This window comes from Ahaetulla prasina, chromosome 1, assembly GCF_028640845.1.
Source record: "Ahaetulla prasina isolate Xishuangbanna chromosome 1, ASM2864084v1, whole genome shotgun sequence".
NCBI classification, from domain to species: Eukaryota; Metazoa; Chordata; class Lepidosauria; order Squamata; family Colubridae; genus Ahaetulla; species Ahaetulla prasina.
Genome location: NC_080539.1, coordinates 230,993,275 through 231,013,438, shown reverse-complemented (window position 1 = coordinate 231,013,438; position 20,164 = coordinate 230,993,275). Strand labels below are relative to the sequence as shown.

Genomic DNA, 20,164 nt, shown 5'->3' with positions numbered 1-20,164 from the left:
TGCACCTCTATAACTGTCTGGTCTGGTTCTGCAACCCAGCAAGAAAGACACAAACTTCAGAGGATAATTAGAACTGCAGAAAAAATAATTGCTACCAACCTGCCTTCCATTGAGGACCTGTATACTGCACGAATCAAGAAGAGGGCCCTGAAAGTATTTACAGATCCCTCACATCCTGGACATAAACTGTTTCAACTCCTACCTTCAAAACGACGCTATAGAGCACTGCACACCAGAACAACTAGACACAAGAACAGTTTTTTCCCGAAGGCCATCACTCTGCTAAACAAATAATTCCCTCAACACTGTCAAACTATTTACTGAATCTGCACTACTGTTAATCTTCTCATTGTTCCCATCACCAATCTCTTTCTACTTATGACTGTATGACTGTAACTTTGTTGCTGGTAATCCTTATGATTTATATTGATATATTGACCATCATTTGTGTTGTAAATATTGTACCTTGATGAAGGTATCTCTTCTTTTATGTACACTGAGAGCATATGCACCAAGACAAATTCCTTGTGTGTCCAATCACACTTGGCCAATAAAAAATTCTATTCTATTCTATTCTATTCTATTCTATTCTATTCTATTCTATTCTATTCTATTCTATTTCTTTATCTATTACAGGAGTTAGAAACTCTAGTTGCATTATAGGTTATACTACAGGATTATGGATAATTCTATAGGGTTCTTTCAAACTCATCTGTTCCCTGAGGAAAAAACAGTTTTGGTCATATCTGTTATTATCCTACTTTAAAAGTTTTGTAAGCTATCTTACATAAAATTGCATATATACTTAAAAGTGAAATGTGAACATGTAATAATAAACTAAAACAATTGATATTATCGGCTTTAAAGAATTTTATCAAATATTTCACAAACTGCCTTCTGCTCAGACTCTTCTTCATCGCAAATATCTGAGAGCCACTGTAGTAAGTTTGGAGGAGTCTTGGGGCAAAAGGAGGAGGTAAAATCTAAAGAAACAATCCATTCTGCAAATAAACACTGCAGGTAGGCCTCAATTTATAATCTTTATTTAGTGGCTGATTGAAGTTACGACACTGAACAAAGTGACTATTGACTATTTTTCACATGACAGTTTTTGCATCCACATAGTCACATGATCAAAATTCAGATGTTTGGCAACTGGCATGTATTTATGACTGATGCAGTGTTCCAGGATCATTTGATCACCTTTTGTAACCTTCTGACAAGCACTCAATGGGGAAGTCAGTTTCCTTTAACAACCGTGTTACTAACTTAACAACTGCAGTGAATCACTCAAGAACAGTGTCAAGAAAGATCATAAAATGGGCAAAACTCACTTAACAACTGTTTCACTTAGCAACAGAAATTCTGGGCTCAATTGTGGTCAAAATTAAGGATTACCTGTATTCCATCAGTAGTTACTTCACTAAATATGTAATTAAAAGGGGAAAGCTAAGACTTAATAAGTATAAATGCTCTGAATGACAATTATCTAATATACAAAATATAAGCACATTTAAAAGTATTACCAGAGTCTTTCCTGACCCTCGTGGTCCAATAATAAGTACAGAATTGCTTTCACCATTAATGGCAGTATGTTTTATCAGCTCAAGTAACTGTCTATGGGAAAAGACACACATTTCAGCTTCACACAAGGACATATCTAGAGAACTTTTCAGATACCAATTTCATTTCAAGGGAAAATTAATTATCATTCAACCATTTTAAAACATACAATTACCCAAAGAACCAAATTTCAGAAAACAATTACCTGAAAATTCCCAACAAACCTATTAAATTCATCAACATGCCTTCCAATCATATGGCAAGCTTATAACTCATATTTACTATATGATTGATAAGAGTACGAATAACTAAAAGAATGGGGGAAACCCCCTCATCTTTAATGGGAAGGAGAATGTCTATATACCATTTATCCAGAGTAGAAAATGGAGCTTTTTTTCAAACTGTAGATACAAGAATATCCTTAGCTGCATCTGACAAAGGGTTCAAAACAAAGTGGTAGCTATTCACTGAGTAAGCTTATAAATAATGCAATACTTGTTCCAGGTCTGCTAAAGAAAGCTTAATCTATAACCAAGCTAGCATCACTTAAAAGACTAAGGATCATATTGCTCCTGGGCATGTGTCACTCAGTGCAGCATTCAGAGAAAAAAAAACACTAAAGAGCTGTCCTTCAAGACAGGACAACTACTTGGCTAACAGCAATGGATGTAACAACTAAGTTGCAGCTATTAAGCAACAGATGTCCATATATGGCAACATTTGCAGGTACAACTGTGCTGACAGTAAGTCTAGAGTCATGTTGGTCATGAATGCTGTGGCCTTGACCAAATTGTAAATTACCTAACATTGCCATTAGGTTTTTTAGGACTCAGTGGGTGATTGGGAGACCAGGGGCCAAGGGACTTACTGATCTTCTAGATCAGGAACATCAAATAATTTTGAGAACTCATTTTTAGAGACCCCTTGGTGTCATTTCATCTTATTATTCCTAATATTCAAGCCAGCAAACCGAGTTCTTAAATAGAATAATAATTTCTAATAGAAAGGCTGAATACTAATCAAACAAATTGGGTATTAATTTATAAGATATAATCAGAGCACTTGGGATAGGATCTAATAAAATGGAAAATCTTGTTTTCCATATGGGGATCTTCAAACACTCCACCCCAACCATATTGCATCCATCAACACCCCCAAAATACAAGAAGGCAAAGGAAAATGGAGCTGGCCCTCATCTTTTATAAAAATTCCACCTGGGAGAGAAATCTTCTTGTTCCTCATTGGTTGCTGAATGTTTAATTTTCCCAGATTTTGACTATATCTTACCTAGATTGACAGATTTAATTTGATTGATGGTTCAGATTTAGATCCTGAACTCCCAGGAATGTGTTCCTTCCCATTCTAACAAGCTGTCTGTTAGAACCAGACAGCACAATAACTGTTGTGATAATTCAAGAAAAGCAACATATTCATCTGATGTCTTGAATAAGTGCCATCAGGAATGCTCCTTTTTATGTTTTATCTTTTTAGTAAGTTTATGAGATTGTATAAGGCAATATACCGTAATTAGATTCAGAACACCTTATCAGAAATGGGGTGAGATCCTTCTGGTTGGAAAAATGAATTAAATCTATAAGAGTCTTTCCATTCTAGTAACTGATATTTTACTGAGCAGAAGAACATTTTTGCTTATTTTCCTTCACCTCCAGCAACATATCCTCTTTTGTAAATACAGAGTTATAGGAAGAGAGAAAATAGGCAAATCACATCCTTCTTCTCTACACAGTGATACTACATTTGCAGCACTCTGTTCTGTGAAACTCTAAATCCAACCTAATTTGGGGAACGACAGATCTCTAAAGGCTAGGAGGTTCAATCCCCAGGAAATTCATTATGAAACTCTCAAAAACAAAGGAAAATATATTTTTGCTTACTTATATTGATGCTCAAGTCCAAATAACTTTCCATTTGGATTCAGGTGACAGAACCTTTCACGTAATATTTTTTGTACCTATAAATATTTAGACATGTTATTAAAACATATAAAACTAACATACAATTTTCTCCTTTCTCCTTTGCAAGCTGCCTTTATGAAGCTTGCAAAGATGTACAGACTTTAGTAAAAAGCATGTTCAGAAAATAATATAATTTATTAGTACCTATAAAGTAATATTTATAAAGAAAGGTATTTATACATCTCTAGGTCTATATAAGATAAAAAAACTACTGATCATTCTAAGTATTAGAATTTGAGAAAAGTGGAAATACAATTGGCCTTGCCATTATTTTCTAAAGCTTCATAGTGCTTTCATTAAAAAGTTAAATATAATTTTGCAAAAATTTATTCATGAGGATTAATGCAGGTTTTTTACTTAATGAGTATTAAAGGATAATCTTAGAAATGTGTTCAACATTTTAGAATATTTGGCACTACATAAAAAACAAGCCACGTTGATTTTCATAGATGCATTCTTAGAGGGGTAGGGTTATGGGCTTTCTTGTTTAATGTTTTAGAAGATATAAACTTTGGAAAAAATATAAAATGGGTAACATCGATTTACATTTCACAAAAACCTCAAATAATTGTTAATAGAGATTTAACAAAGCTTTGTAAGATACAAAGAACAACAAGAATAAGAGGGATGCTCACCATCTCCTCTCTTATTTATTTGGGTTCTTGAAATTCTAAAAGATATAAAACAAGATGAGAGGATTGTGAAGTAAAGATTAAGAAAAAACCTTCTAAATTAAGGCATTTGTAGATGGTTTGGTGTTGATTTTGTAAGATCCTTTAAAGTGAATTGAAACATTAATGTAAATACTAAAATAATTTGGTGCATTAGCAAGTTTTTAACAACAAAAAGAAGATAAAAATGTTAACAAAGACATGAAAACAGAAAATCAAACAGAACTGATGAATAAAATGGGCTTTAAAATTGAGAAGAAAAATATTGTCACTCTGGAAAATATGAATTATATGTTATTTCAAAATAATTATGTTAAGACCTGGAATGAAGTTAAAAAAGAAATGCTAAAATGTGAGAAACTACAATTGTCATTGCTGGGAAGAAAGTCTGTGATTAAGATGAATGACTTTCCAAGAATGTTTTTCTTTCAGACAATACTTGTTTTGATGACAACTGATGCAGTATTTAAATAGAATACATCTAAATTTATGTAGCAGGAGAAAAAAAATGAGTTAAATGAAGCGGTTACAAGATGCAAAGGAAAGATTTTATTTTGTAGCTTGATGTTTGATTTAAATCAGGGGTGTCAAACTCACATCACCATATGTCATATCTTTTTTCCCCTTCGCTAAACCAGGCATGGGCGTGGTCAATGTGTGACGCATCCTGCCCATGGGCCTCAAGTTTGATAGCCCTGATTTAGATGAAAGAGTTGGTGTTCCTGAGAAACAGGAGACTCTTTGAGTTAGAAAGACCTGAAATTTGGGTGACGTATTTGTGAAAATGACATCTGTTAATTATGTAATTAATAAACTGTATTTATGGAAGAATCTAACACAAAATATAACAGAAATCACTCCATATCCTACAGAATGCTCCGAACAGTAAATGGACAATACACATTAAAGAATTCGTTAAACCCAGGCCCAAAATATTCCATAGGGCCAGGTTTTATTTTATTTATTTATTAGATTTATATTGCCACTTATTCGCTCATGGCAACTTTCTATGAGTTACCATAGAAAAGCATCTCAGCTCATTAGAAGACATTAGATCTGTCTTCTCCTTTAAAGAGGCTTTCTTAACTGTAAATTGTTAAGATTTGGACAAAAGGGCTATTTTTTTTTCTGGGCTGTTCCAAAAGGATGAGCCAAAGCAGTATAAACCTTAATTAAGCAAATGAAATCATGACAAGGATCTCCATGATTGAAGTTTCTCCCAAGAGAAGTTTTTGATATGTCAAAACAATTGAAGGAGGTTGTTTTGCAACTAACTAATGAAAAGGCATAGCAGGAAAAATCACCATTTTCAATTGCATGGAAAATTATTGGCAGCCAGTGTAAAGCATAGAGAATTAATGTAATCTGATCAGAGTATTAAGTGTCTAACATGTAGGCTGCCCATTCTGGATTAAGTGCAATTTCCAGGTGATCTTCAACCCAGACTCATTGTACAGCAAGGTCCTTACAATAGCCCAGAGGGCGCAAATCTCTCCAGCAGCTTGGGTTGCAAATGGCATATCAATAAGAGCTGGGCTCAAGACTCTAATTATCATTGCATTTTGACTTTCCAGTAGTAGTCATGAATCATGAAGAACCCTCAATCATGGTCAACTTCGTGATACACCACTGGAACTAACAGGTAGCAACTCCATCTTATTTGGGTTTAATTTCTGAATGTTTTCTTGACTTCAAATCTAATATCCAGGCATGGGAAGAAGACCTCCACTGCACACAGCTTCATATTCCTAACAAAAACCCTTGTGCAAAATGTTCCCTTTCCTAAGGGAAATCCCATTTAGTTACTTTTAGTTACTAATAGACAGTTACTTGTCTATTAGAACAAATCACTGAGCTGTATTTTCTCTTGTATTTAAAAATGAAATTGTAAGAATGTTACAATTGTTAGTAAGACTATTACTAACCTTTGAAATGCATTCTCCATTTGTAAAGCTATCTTCTTTCAACTTCCGTTTGCTCATTTTAATTCACATTCTAAAAGGATAAAATATATTACAGAACTTAATTTCATGATGTTTAAAGTAATAATTATTCCCTATTTGTTTAACCTAGAATAGCAAAAATAGATCTATAAATTTACAAAACTATATTGTTAGTCACATGTAATACCATTTAGACAGACAGCAATTGTGAGTCATTAAATAAGTTTACACATTCTTCAGTTTAAAAAATCAGTTATAAAAAACGTTCAGATCCAAATCTCCCTTCAATAACCTGATTTCTCTTCAAAAAGTGACCGGTCATTACTTCTAAAATCACATGCCTTCTGAAAACTTAATCCTGAAGGTTTTATTTTTTGGTGTTTAATAACAAACAAAAAAAAGAACACATAAAAATGATAGTCAAAAAGAAAAAAGAACACAAAAATGCATTAACAAAAATATGACAAAAAGCATATGTCATCATAATAAGACAACTACAATTCTATACATATTTGCCTAATGGAATTATTCAAGTACATATATATTTCTAATAGATTAATGCATCTTTTTAACCTACAAATGAATCTCATAATCTAATCTTGAAAGCTGTGAGGTCCTTGACTATTATATACATGAATGCCCTCTGTAAGTTGTACAAGAGTGACTCTGGGAGGTGAACAATAGATAAAAGCATGAAAACAAAACACAGGTAGTCCTTGACTGACTACAACTGACTAGCACTTTTGATGTTACCTTGTTTGGATAATGAAATGTATGCAAGAAAATAACCAAACTCAGACAGCAGTAAGGACCCGACTACAATTGGACCAGAACATGTCACTAAGCAATGAGATAAATTAGTCATCATGTGATAGTACCTATTTTACAAAGTTTGTCACCGTCATTAAAGAAACCACACAGTGGTTAAGTGAATGCAACTTCCCCCATTGATTTTGCATATTGGGAGCCAGCTGGGAAGGTTGCAAACAAGGATCATGTGATCCCAGGACACTATAACCATCACAAACACATGCTGTTGTTAAGTGCCCAATGTGCAATCACATGACTTAGAGACCATAATGGTTGAAAATGAAAGGACCGGTCATAAGTCCCTTTTTACAATGTGGTCATGTCAAAGATTACCTGTAACATAAAAGTCAAAACAATGACTTAAATAGCTGTAAGGGGGAAAAAACCTGAAAAAAACACACATGTAGAAAATACAGTATGACCAAGCCACCAAAAAGAGCTGGGTTGGAGGACTAACCAACCTCGCAAATTGGACTCAATTAGCATACTGGCCCAATACCTGAAGGCCAAATCAGGTCTTCAAGGTGCAATGGAAAGCTAACATCTAAATCTTGGTAGTAGGTGACATAACAGTTATCCATAGGATAACATAAAAGGCTACTCAGAGGTGGCTGAGCATCTGGATGTTTACTGTCAAATGCATGTAACTACTAGAAAATGCTTAAGTAGTCACAATTCTTAACAGCAATATGTTTTCATTATTACTATGAAGTCTTTATTCTATACTAACAATTCATAATATCTGTACAATTTTTTACTACTGTGGTTGCATTATCTTTACAGACCTGTTAAAATACTGTGTCTGAGACTTGCCCTCTGTAGGCAAGAGTTCATTTTCAAAACTTTGGATCACTTTTAGTGTCAGCAAATCCCCAATCCTATTTTTGTATTATACGAAGAGAGCATATTCATATATCAAATTGTGAAAAGAAACTTCCAGATACCTCTTTGAGTTAACTATAGAAAAAACAATTACTACCAACCTGCCTTCCACTGAGGACTTGTATATTGCACAAGTCAAAAAGAGGGCTGTGAAAATATTTACAGACCCCTCGCATCCTGGACATAAACTGTTTCAACTTCTACCTTCAAAACGACGCTATAGAGCACTGCACACCAGAACAACTAGATACAAGAACAGATTTTTCCCTGAACCCCATCACTCTGCTAAACAAATAATTCCCTCAACACTGTCAAACTAGTTACTAAGTCTGCATTACTATTAATCTTCTCATCGTTGCTATCACCCATCTCCTCCCACTTATGACTATAACTTTATTGCTGCTATCCTTAAGATTTATATTGACTGTTTTTCCCTATGACTATCATCAAGTGTTGTACCTTATGATTCTTGACAAATATATCTTTTCTTTTATGTACACCGAGAGCATATGCATCAAGACAAATTCCTTGTTGTCCAATCACACTTGGACAATAAAGAATTCTATTCTATTCTATTGTAGTCTCAATAAGTTTAACAATCAGTGAAATAGTATGGAAGAAATAACCTTTTAGAGTTTACATTTTTAGAAAACATTTCTGCTCCATTTTCCCCCCATAAGCTTTGTGAACAAAAGGCATAAAAAAAACTTACACCAGAAGTGTAGGGCCTCTGGTGGCTTAACAGGCTAATGCAGCCTGTTATTAACAGCAACTGCTTGCAATATTGCAGGTTCAAGTCCCACCAGGCCCAAGGTTGACTCAGCCTTCCATCCTTTATAAGGTAGGTAAAATGAGGACCCAGATTGTTGGGGGGCAATAAGTTGACTTTGTATATAGTATACAAAATGGATGAAGACTATTGCCTGACATAGTGTAAGCCGCCCTGAGTCTTTGGAGAAGGGCGGGATATAAATGCAAAAAAAAATATAAAAAAAAATTGCGGAGGTATGTAGAAGTTTCATTTCACAATTTGATATATGAATATGCTCCCCTGGTATGATACAAAATGGGATTGGGGAACTGCTGACACTACAAGTGATCCAAGGAGTAATTTTCAATGAAATGGGCGGCTCGATAAATTTGTTTAATAGTTAACTATTTATTAAGGTAAAGGTTCCCCTCGCACATACGTGGGGCAGTGCTCATCTCTGTTTCAAAGCTGAAGAGCCAGCACTGTCCGAAGATGTCTCCGTGGTCATGTGGCTGGCATGACTCAATGTCAAAGGTGCACATAAAGCTGTTACCTTCCCACCAAAGGTGGTCTTTATTTTTCTACTTGCATTTTTTATGTGCTTTCGAACTGCTAGGTTGGCAGAAGCTGGGACAAGTAACGGGAACTCACTCATTACGCAGCACTAGGGATTCAAACCGCTGAACTTTCGATTGACAAGCTCAGCGTCTTACCCACTAAGCCACCGCATCCTTAACTATTTAAACATATTTATTAAATAGTTAACTATTTATCAACTATTAAACACATTTATTGAGCCACCCATTTCATTGAAGATGACTTTCACCTCCCACAGAAGAACAGTCACGACCTGTATCTATTTTTATGTTAAAATTAACAGCAAGGGACCGACCCCGTGATGGCTGAATGTTAGTTAGCGTTTTCAAGAGTTCAATAAACGACCAGCCCAGCTACAGCCTGGTGAATATAAACCACCCCAAGTCAGTGAAATCGGTTCGCAAGACTTAGCATCCTAAAATCGTCCGGTTCCTTCCACTTGAAACTATCTAAGAGGGAGCAGCTTCAAGTTTAACAAAAGGTCTACGAGAGGGAGACTAAAACCTCAGGAGCAGGAAACGAGCGCAAAACGCCGGCTGTTCTTCGGCGGATCTCGAAAAATAACCTGCCATGCCATCCTTCCCTCGGGACGTGAGGTCTCCAATCATCTCAATCTGGGCCTTTTTTTGAAAGCCTACGTTCGGGATGATCCTAGCCTGAGGAAGCGACTCCTCGGATTCAATTTGCAGCGTCGTTTCCTCAGAAGGAACCCCGAGGAGGAAAAAAAACCCGGTCTGCTCCTTTCCCTCAGGCGCCTCAAAAGCCTCCTAGAGCTGCCTTAGAGCCGCGAGCCCAACTTTGCCATTCTCAAAAATCCCGTTCATAAAACGGAGGACCAGGCGACGCGGGATCCTGGACTCACCGAGCCCTTCTCTATTCAGCTCCCCACCCTCTCACCCGGGTTTCTCGCTCTTCTGGGCCCAACCGCAGAAACTCTCCCCGGAGCCACTCTTTCACCGTCTTTACCTCAGCGAAACCGCTTCAAACCTCCCAGCAAATACCACGCACGCGCGTCACGGCCATTCTCCACCCTGACTGCCTAACAAGCCTGCCTGTCTGTCCGTCGCGGGCCTTTTCAACGCTCTCTTCCTTCTCGCCTCCACACACTCCCCCCCCACCCGCACTTCCGCTCGACGCGCCGATTTTTTTTTACCCCGCCCACCACTTCCGCCCCCTCCTTTCTTCCATCTTTGCGGAATCTTTTTCCGGGTTCGCTTTTTAAGGCGCGGGGCCTTGTGGGAGGAAACTTTTCCCTCCCCCTCCTTTAACCCAAGCGAGCTCCCACGGGGCGCATGCGCACTGACAGCCTCCCATCTTTCTCCCAGCCAGAGAGAGCCAGAGCCTCAGCAGCAGCAGCAGCAGCTGATGATGAAGAAGAGAGGGAAGGGGGAGACTGGGGGGACCTTTTATTTATATTGTTAAAGGGACAGAGCACTAATTCCACCTTGAATTGGTTTGCGGGGGGGGGAGCTTAGCTCCGAGAAGATTTGAGTTTCTCCCCCACCCCCAGCCTAGCTAGAGGATCCCAGAGAGACCCTAGTGAGAGGGAGAGTTTCTTCCCCCGCTTTGGCCGTCAGACGAGAGGAGAAAAGAGACCTAAAAGCCTCTTAGCAACACAGCTCCGTCTCCTTTACTACTGTTGCTGCTGCTGTTTGGCCCTGGCTGAAGACACCTCAACACACACACAGACACACACAGACACACGCACACAGGAGCAGCAGCCACCAATTCACCAGCTCCCCCCCCCCCGATCCCCCTGCTCTCCCCTCCTCCCCCTTTATTACCCTTTGTGTGTGTGTCTCTTTCTCCACTGCTCCAGGAGAGGAAATAAAAGTGGGGTGCAGCCAAGGTAAGCTGGTCTCTCTCTATGCAAAAGGGAGGTAAGGCAAGCTTGTGCCTTCTCCGACCCCACAATTTCACTCCCGAGGCGAAGCGATCTGGATAGTGGGAGGGTGTTTGTTTTCTTGATATTCTCTCTATCTATCCCTCCCTCCCACCCTCCTTCCTTCTCTCGTTTTCTTTTCTGTTTCTACTTTTGAGCAGAGGGAGCAAGCGGTTCTTGTGTGGCTGGGGGGGGAAAAAAGTAGTCCCTTGATTTTTGTTTTATTTTTAGCAAGCACAGATTGAAAGGTGTTTTGAAGGGGCCAGTTGTTTCATTTGAATTAATATAGGAGGTAGATAGGTGTGTGTTCATTATTATTATTTTTTTGCTCCTAGTTGTGTGCAGTGAAGCCTTTCATGACTGGGTTGTTTTTTTTGTTTTGTTTTTTTTGTTTTTGCCCTTGCATATTTATGGCTTCCAGTGAAACCCAAACTGCCATAGATTGGTGGCTTTATTTTTGCTTTGTGGGTGATGTTTGGATGCAGGGAGATAGAAAAGTCCTTCCGACAGCTATTCCACCGTTTTTTGTAGAAAGATTTATGAGCATTTACTGTTGGTGGTCTTGAGAAGTTGGATTCAGGCTATGTAATAGCAAATGGATTAAATCTGTTACCTGGATAATTTTGCTTTGAAGTGGTATTGAAATATTTTGCTATGTATTTTGCAACAATATCAGACTACATTAATTCTTGAACCTCTTTCTTCCACAGTTACATTTATTAACTTATGACACTTCTGAAACCCAGGTCCTTTTTTGTGGTTATGTATAAGCAAAATAATATTACATCTATTTATTATTGTTTATTTTGTGACTTAATGTACAAAAGTCTAAGGACTTAATGTAGAATGTATTCTCCATATTATGTACATTAGTGTCCTGCTAAGGATTCATTTGTTTGATTTGAGTAGTTAAAACTCAAAGATGCTTATCTAAAGGAATTGCTACCTATACAGGGATTAAGAATCCTACCTCAATCCTAGAGTCCATTTATGTGTATATATAAATCTCATTAATTTGAAGGAATATATTTGACTGTGTTTTATATTAAATTGACTGCAATGCAAAGTTTGGACTTAATTTGAAGTTGGAGAAGTAGAAAACTTTAAATACATCCAATTCCAAATCTTGCTCCTATGGTTTGGTTGGTTCTGTTGTGAAGTTGCTGGGATATTTTTAATGGTTTTGTTAAAGTAAGAGAATATTGTGTTGTTGATTTATTAAAGCCTGCAAGGTATATTTGAATTGTGATATGTGCACAGATGGCCCATATATCTCAGTAGGCCTTGGGTAGGGAATCTAACCAAGTAACCTGCAGCTTGATATATGTTGCTCCCTTGCTTATCATTTGAAATTTAAAAAAAACAACCTCAATTCTTCCTAGAGCAATGCTCCCCGATAACATATATTCATTGATAAAAGTGTCTTTCCTAACTTAGTTGTCAATATAGACAAATATTTTTGAACAAATCAGATTCTTGGTGAAAAACCTTACTTGGAGTTCAGTTGGGCATACATATTGTAAAAATGTTGAGCTTTAGTTTTGAAGAATATTTTATGTTCAACTCTCAGAATGTAGTAACAAGTAACTTGCTCTATGAAAAAAAGTGTAACACTTTATAGTTTGAATACAATAATTTAAGTTGTACACTTTTAGGTAAAAGTTCTGGGATATCATTTTTTAAAAAAAAACCTTGTTTGTGATCATTCCATTTTTCTTGAAGAATGTATAAAAGTCTTAGTATAGATCATAAGAGCAACTTCAGGTAATACTCTTGACAAGTTCTAATTTTGTTCATATAGGTTACATACATTCACATACATGGAATTATTTTCATTTCTTAACTGCATAGTTAGCATTTAATATAACTTATGAATATTAAAGTAATGCTAATAACTATTTAGTTAAGTATTAAATTCTATAGATTCATATTATTTATTTATTTATTTATTGTTCAAATTTATATACCGCCCTATCTCCCACAGGACTCAGGGCGGTTTACAGGCATCTAAAAAAACAGATAAATACAATCTAAAAAACAATTAAAAAACTTATTATAAAGCCTAACAATTAAAATAATTAAAAATATAAAAAATAAAACCCCACTTAAAACCCATTAATTAAAACCTAACTCAGTCCTGCGCAATGAAATAAGTATGTTTTGAGCTCACGGCGGAAGGTCCGAAGGTCCGGAAGTTGACGAAGTCCCGGGGGCAGTTCGTTCCAGAGGGTGGGAGCCCCCACAGAGAAGGCCCTCCCCCTGGGCGCCACCAGACGACATTGCCTCGCTGACGGCACCCTGAGGAGTCCCTCCCTGTGAGAGCGCACGGGTCGATGAGAGGTATTCGGTAGCAGTAGGCGGTCCCGTAGATAACCCGGCCCTATGCCATGGAGCGCTTTAAAGGTGGTCACCAACACCTTGAAGCGCACCCGGAAGGCCACAGGTAGCCAGTGCAGCCTGCGCAGGATGGGTGTTATGTGGGAGCCACGAGGGGCTCCCTCTATCATCCGCGCAGCTGCATTCTGGACTAACTGCAGCCTCCGGATGCCCTTCAAGGAGCCCCATGTGAGAGCATTGCAGTAATCCAGGCGAGGCGTCACGAGTGCGTGGTGACCGTGCACAGGGCACCCCGGTCCAGAAAGGGGCGCAACTGACGTACCAGGCGAACCTGGTAAAACGCTCTCCTGGAGACGGCCGTCAAATGGTCTTCTAAAGACAGCCGTTCATCCAGGAGGACGCCTAAGTTGCGCACCCCCTCCATCGGGGCCAATGACTCGCCACCGATGGTCAGCCGCGGATTTAGCTGACTGTACCGGGATGCCGGCATCCACAGCCACTCTGTCTTGGAGGGATTGAGCTTGAGCCTGTTTCTCCCCCTCCAGACCCGACGGCCTCCAGACACCGGGACAGCACTTGATAACCGTTGGGGTGGTCCGCGTGGAAAGGTACAGCTGGGTGTCATCCGCATACAGCTGATACCTCACGCCGAAACCACTGATGATCTCACCCAGCGGCTTCATGTAGATAAAGAACAGAAGGCGAGAGGATCGACCCTGCGGCACCCCACAAGTGAGGCACCTCGGAGCCGACCTCTGCCCCCCTGTCAACACTGACTGCGACCGGCCGGAGAGATAGGAGGAGAACCACCGATAAACGGTGCCTCCCACTCCCAATCCCTCCAACCGGCGCAGCAGGATACCATGGTCGATGGTATCGAAAGCCGCTGAGAGGTCTAATAGGACCAGGGCAGAGGAACAACCCCTATCCCTGGCCCTCCAGAGATCATCCACCAACGCGACCAAAGCCGTCTCCGTGCTGTAACCGGGCCGGAAACCGGACTGGAACGGGTCTAGATAGACGGTTTCATCCAGGTGTAAGGGAAACTGATATGCCACCATACTCTCTACAACCTTCGCCGCGAAGCGAAGGTTGGAGACCGGACGATAATTACCTAAAACAGCCGGGTCCAGGGAAGGCTTCTTAAGGAGGGGTCTCACCACCGCCTCTTTCAAGGCGGCCGGAAAGACACCCTCCACCAAAGAAGCGGTCATAATCGCCTGGAGCCAGCCTCGTGTCACCTCCTGAGTGGCCAGCACCAGCCAGGAGGGGCACGGGTCCAGTAAACACGTGGTGGCATTCAGCCTACCCAACAACCTGTCCATGTCCTCGGGAGCCACAGGGTCAAACTCATCCCAGACAATGTCACCAAGACCACCCTCGGGCACCTCACCAGGGTCACCGCAATTTTGGTCCAACCCATCCCGCAGCTGAACGATTTTATCGTATAGATAACCGTTAAACTCCTCAGCACGTCCCTGCAACGGGTCATCCCGCTCCCCCTGATGAAGGAGGGAACGAGTCACCCGGAACAGGGCGGCTGGGCGGTTATCTGCCGACGCAATGAGGGAGGAGGCGAGCAACGCCGCTTCCTCAATGCCACTAGGTAAGTCCTAGTATAGGACTTCACTAGTGTCCGATCAGCCTCAGAACGGCTAGACCTCCAGATGCTCTCTAGGCGTCTTCTCCGGCGCTTCATCCCCCTCAGCTCCTATTATTAATTTCTAGTATATTCATATTTTATTAGCAAATAACTAGTCTTTAACAACTATATTTTAACTAAAACTATATTTACTTAAATATGAATGGATTTATATTCAGTATTAAGCACACTGCAATCCTATATAGTATTTGAGAATAAGTATTCGGTATGTTTGCTACATTGAGTTATTTTTTAAAAAAACAATGAAGGCGTGGTATAAATAAATAAACCTCACTGACTGAATTTGATTTAAAATTACTATGCATAGGATGTGGCTGCAAAATAAAAAATATATAAATCCTGTTTTAAGTTTTGATTGTGAGCTATTAACTAGATTTCGTCATTCAAAACAATATATTTAATTATGGATAGGCCTTTATTTCAGAATGTTGTTATTTTTAATAAAGTAGACCTTTATAAATTCTAAAGTTAGGTTGTATGCTTTCTTGAGAGGTTTGTAGTGCAAAATGTACAAAGATTACTATTTTGAAAGGTGATTCTTTATATTAATCTGTAGAATATTTTAAATTTGAAAAATTTTGTTCTAGGAAGCCTGATATGAGCATAAAGCATAGTTTTCAGTTGAAAATAACTTTCATGATCTTATTGGAAATATTCCAGTGCTGTTTTGACCATTCAGGAAGTGTTTTGAGTTTGAAACAAGATGGTCAAAATACTACTGGGAAAGTCAGAACACCCCATTTTGAATTTTTGAACCTATATCTTATAATTATAGAATATAAAAGTACATTGTAGTTTGAAAACTGCAACTGCTGTAGAACCAGTGGTGGGATTCAGCCAGTTCGCACCACTTCAGGAGAACCGGTTGTTAACTTTCTGAGCAGTTTGGTGAACTGGTGGTTGGAAGAAATCATTAGGGCAGAGAACCAGTTGTTAAATCATTTGAATCCCGCCATTGTGTAGAACATATTTTTTTCAGAAAAAATATTCCCAGATTCAACCCCTGGCACTTCTATCTAGACCTGAATAAAGTTCTTTTTGGAAAAAATGTCTACTTTGTATGAAGCTTTTGAAAGTACACAAAACTGGAACTTAAAAACAATATCAAGCTTTATCTGTCCATAGTATGATTTGAATTATTTTAGAATAATGCAGTTGAGAGTCAGCTTGATGTGGTGATTAAGATATTGGTCTAGGAACAGGGAGATGCAGATTTTAGTTTACTCTCAGCCATGGAAGCTCAGTTGGTGACTTTGGGCCATTCTCAAACCAATCTACCTCACAAGATTGTCGTGAGACGAAAAACAGAAAAAGAGATTGCTGTGTATGCCTCCTTGAGTTCCAGAAAGAAAGATTAAATATAAATCTAACCAGTAAATAAGTAATCATCACACATATAGCTTTAAAGTGTTCATGGAGATCTTTTATATGAGTAACAATTTCTGAACTATGCAGGCCAAGTTAGTTTAACATGACTGAAATTCCACAGGTCTCCTTCATTAAATGTTTTCTTACTTGCAAGGTTTCCTGCAGATGGAAAGCTGGCATCTATACAACCAAAACATGTCTCGGTTTGATCGATAATGCTTGGCCACTGAAAGATGGACAAGTTCTATGTTTTGTATATTTAATTAGGAATAAGATCCATTCAAACTAGTGGGATTTAATATCGATGATGTGTGATGGTTCAGATTACACAGGCATCTTAGTTTCAGTTTTCTGTGTCAGCATAAAGAAGTTATTTTTCAAATTACAAGCAGGTTCACACTAAACTATCAGTATATTTTTCTATAGTGCCAGTGTTTATACTGTTGTATTACTTGTGCTAGTACTGTAGTTGTCATCTAGACATCACTGTTCAGTTTCAGCCAACATGGAAAGCAGGATATTAGTTTATTGAATATAGACTTTTTCTGAGAATCAGCTGTTTGGGGGACAAACCTTGAGAAAGGAACTATCCAAACACAATTCTCAACTTCCACTTACTTGTAAATTGTAAGTTCGTGTGTGTGTGTGTGTGTGTGTGTGTCTTGGCAGTCTTAAAAGTTATTGTTTTGGTAGAATGTTTAATTGTTCACATATATTGCTATGTGAACTTCAGTAACCTTCTGAAACCTACCATATAGCTAAGTCATAGAAAATGAATAGTGGCCATTGCAAATGGAATTGTGTCTAATGATTTTATTACCTTTCAATAACATCAACATTTTTGACACTTATTGTTTTGGAATGGTACTAGGAATAATTACGTTATTGATAAATGAATGTAATGCTGGCATTGCTAAATTATTGACTTATAAAATTACTAAGAGCACTTGGTATGTTCCATTCCAGTCATTTTGGTGAGCCTCTGACAGTTGAAGCTGACTTGCTCCTTTAAGAAAAGCTAAGAGAAATGCTCCATTACACCCACCAAAGAGGCCTGACTAGAGAGCTCTATCCAAGGCCATACTATACCTCCCCAAGTCATATATCTGTCAGTACTCTAGTGTAATGTTTTATTACAAAACCTGTACAAGGGATTTCTTGCAAAAAAAAAAAAAGAAGAAGATAGGAAGACCTGAGCTAGGCTATTTTTAGCATTAAGCCCTGTTATTTTACTGCATTCAATTTATGGATTTCTGAATCATAGAAAAAACTTTCTTTAAAATTTTTGTTCTAGTGTGTTAATCAATGAATGCATTAACTCATGTCTTTACTTTTGTGTTCATTTTTCAATCCTGTTTTCTGTATATCATTCCTTGTTTAAAATTTGTTTTTAAAGTATTCTGAATAAATAGAGTTGGACTTCTTGACCTCGATTGCTTGACTGAATGTCAAAGCATTTAAGTATATTTCATGTTTCTCTGGAAATCAATTAGGAGGTTTTCATTGAAATAGTCTAGCCTGTCCTTCCTAACCTTGGAAACAAATGTGAACATATTTTGCATATTTTACATATATTTTGACTTTTGACATTATCACATTCCACTGTATATATACACAAGGGAAATATTTCACACCTGAATTGATCACACATTAATACTGTTTTTTATTCCACCCATACTTTTTCAATAACAGCCAACAATATTTGCAATAGTAAATAACTACTGCAAATAGTTTAACTTCTTAAACTATTAAGAAGTTTAACTTAATAGTTTAACATTTTCATGTCTTCTGTAGGTTCTTACTGGCATTAATAGCTCAGATACATAAAGGGCATTTACCTCTACTGTCTTCAGCAATGGATCCTAGTTAGGTTCTCTTTTCTATTAAAAAAAAGACTTTGTGATCAAGTGCCTTTAATACTGCAGGTTCCTGGGAGCTTCTTTCAACCAATTCAGACATGGACATTGCCATTTTAGATTTCATGCTAAACTTACAAATTTTATTCTTTTGGAATAAAACATATTTTGACTTTTCTGTGAATTGTAACAAAGGGACAACAAGTCTAGTGAATGGACGTGTTTCATTTTTTTGATATTACATTATATATCTATTCTCATATTTTAGTGATGGTGCAACTATTCTTGAAAAAGCTCCATTGATGGAGTTTGGTTCTAATATTTGCTTTATAGAATATCTGAAGTGAACTAATCCTGAGGACAGGAAATATAGGAAAAGGTATGGCAGATCCTGGGTATGGAATGAAAAGAGAAATCAGCCTAGAATCCCTGTGTAGTCACAAGCAAACTAAACCTAACTTCACTTGAATGCCATTGACTCTTATCTGACTTTAACCAGGTACTGATTATTAGTTGAGAAGATTCCTATGCATAAACTTTTAGCAAAAAAAATGATTTAATTGAAGCTACACATTTGGACCTTGTTTTTTGCTCCTGACAGGAAATGACTCAGCATAGAAAAACCTGACATATTCTGCTATTAAATGTAATCAAATTTCTATATATAAAAGCGAAAACCACTCATGCTGTAAACACAAAATTTCCAGAACCATAAAGCCTACAAACTTGAAATTTGCCATGTATGTTCCTCTTGGCTTCTGGGTGCTCGCTAAGAAAGGATTTTTCAAAATGACCATCATAACATTAGTATTTCCTATATTATGATTAACATGCTCTGATGCTAAGGAGTTTTACTTGCCCTCCCTACCTGAAAAGAAATCTGTCCCAAATGCAAAACACAAGCAGAGAAAAGGAGTTTCACTTTCAGTTTCAGTTTCACAGCAGGATAGGGGAGGCTTCTGTGGGGCAAGGCTGAGGGAAAGAAGGGGATAGGATAAGGGAGGCTTCTGTGGGACAAGGGTGAGGGAGAGAAGGGGAGAGGAGAGGCCGATCATAAGTACTCATTAATTTTTAAGCTGTAAGTGTCGATTTATCAAGCCTGATCACATAGTTTTGTAGTGAAGCACAGGTATCCAGCTAGTCATTTGATATAGACAAAAATATATCTTTTCCCTTTCTTAGTAAAGTCTAAGATACTTATAGAATAATACAAAGAAGCTCAAGTCTGTGGTCCTGAATATTTTCTAAAACTTTTTTAACATCCTATGATACAAGAGCAACAAGGTCTAATCAAACCTGGTGAATTTTGTTTTGAAGGGGTTTTTTTTGTTTTTGTTTTTTTGCTTTTGCTTACTAAATAGCTCTAATCTTTTGGTATTCTGGTATTAAAAAATTAAGCTCAGTGGCATATGTTTATTAAAATTACATTGGGAACCAGTTTTATTAAGGTCTTATGAATGAATTGCTTATGGGCACAGGTTATTTATTTTTCATTTATTTATATCCCACTTTTATTATTTATATAAATAATTCAAGGCAGCAAACATATCCAACACACTTTCCTTCTCCTCTTTTCCCCTCAAGAACCGTATGAGGTTGGGCGGGGAGAGGGACTGGTCCAGAGTCACCTAAGTCTCCTTTTTTCTAACCTGGTCTTCAACCATTAGACCAACTGGCTACATATAGAGAGATGATTGCAATGAAATAGAGCCATTGTGATAAAAAATAGTTGTGTAAAATTTCATCTGTAAAATGTTCATATACATGCATACATGCTTTCTTTTTTTCTTTTGCTTAGCTTCCATAATTTTTCTTTGTCCTATTTTATTAAACATATACCTTTTTTAAAAAAAAATGATATATGA

General features: G+C 37.9%; 2 protein-coding genes across 9 annotated transcripts in view; one reads left to right on the top strand and one right to left on the bottom strand.

Moving 5' to 3' along the window:
* ORC4 (origin recognition complex subunit 4) overlaps window positions 1-10,205 on the bottom strand; it is a 28,831-nt gene extending 18,626 nt beyond the window's left edge. Inside the window, exons 1-5 of one of the 6 annotated variants that reach the window (XM_058193293.1) lie at window positions 10,160-10,205; window positions 6,136-6,205; window positions 4,175-4,209; window positions 3,459-3,535; window positions 1,527-1,617 (exon numbers count right to left, since the gene is read on the bottom strand). In XM_058193293.1, the coding sequence (XP_058049276.1) occupies window positions 1,527-1,617; window positions 3,459-3,535; window positions 4,175-4,177 (171 nt within the window). In that variant the 5' untranslated portion in view covers window positions 4,178-4,209; window positions 6,136-6,205; window positions 10,160-10,205. Of the gene's footprint in view, window positions 1-1,526; window positions 1,618-3,458; window positions 3,536-4,174; window positions 4,210-6,135; window positions 6,206-10,055 lie in introns of all 6 variants that reach the window. The other 5 variants (XM_058193299.1, XM_058193306.1, XM_058193276.1 and 2 more) reach the window with 5 other exon arrangements.
* Window positions 10,206-10,492: 287 nt separating this feature from the next.
* The window catches only part of MBD5 (methyl-CpG binding domain protein 5), a 151,787-nt gene continuing 142,115 nt past the window's right edge, over window positions 10,493-20,164 (top strand). For all 3 annotated transcript variants that reach the window (XM_058193225.1, XM_058193234.1, XM_058193242.1), the window contains exon 1: window positions 10,493-11,042. The gene's annotated coding sequence lies outside the window, so the exon portion shown is untranslated. The remainder of the gene's footprint in view (window positions 11,043-20,164) is intronic.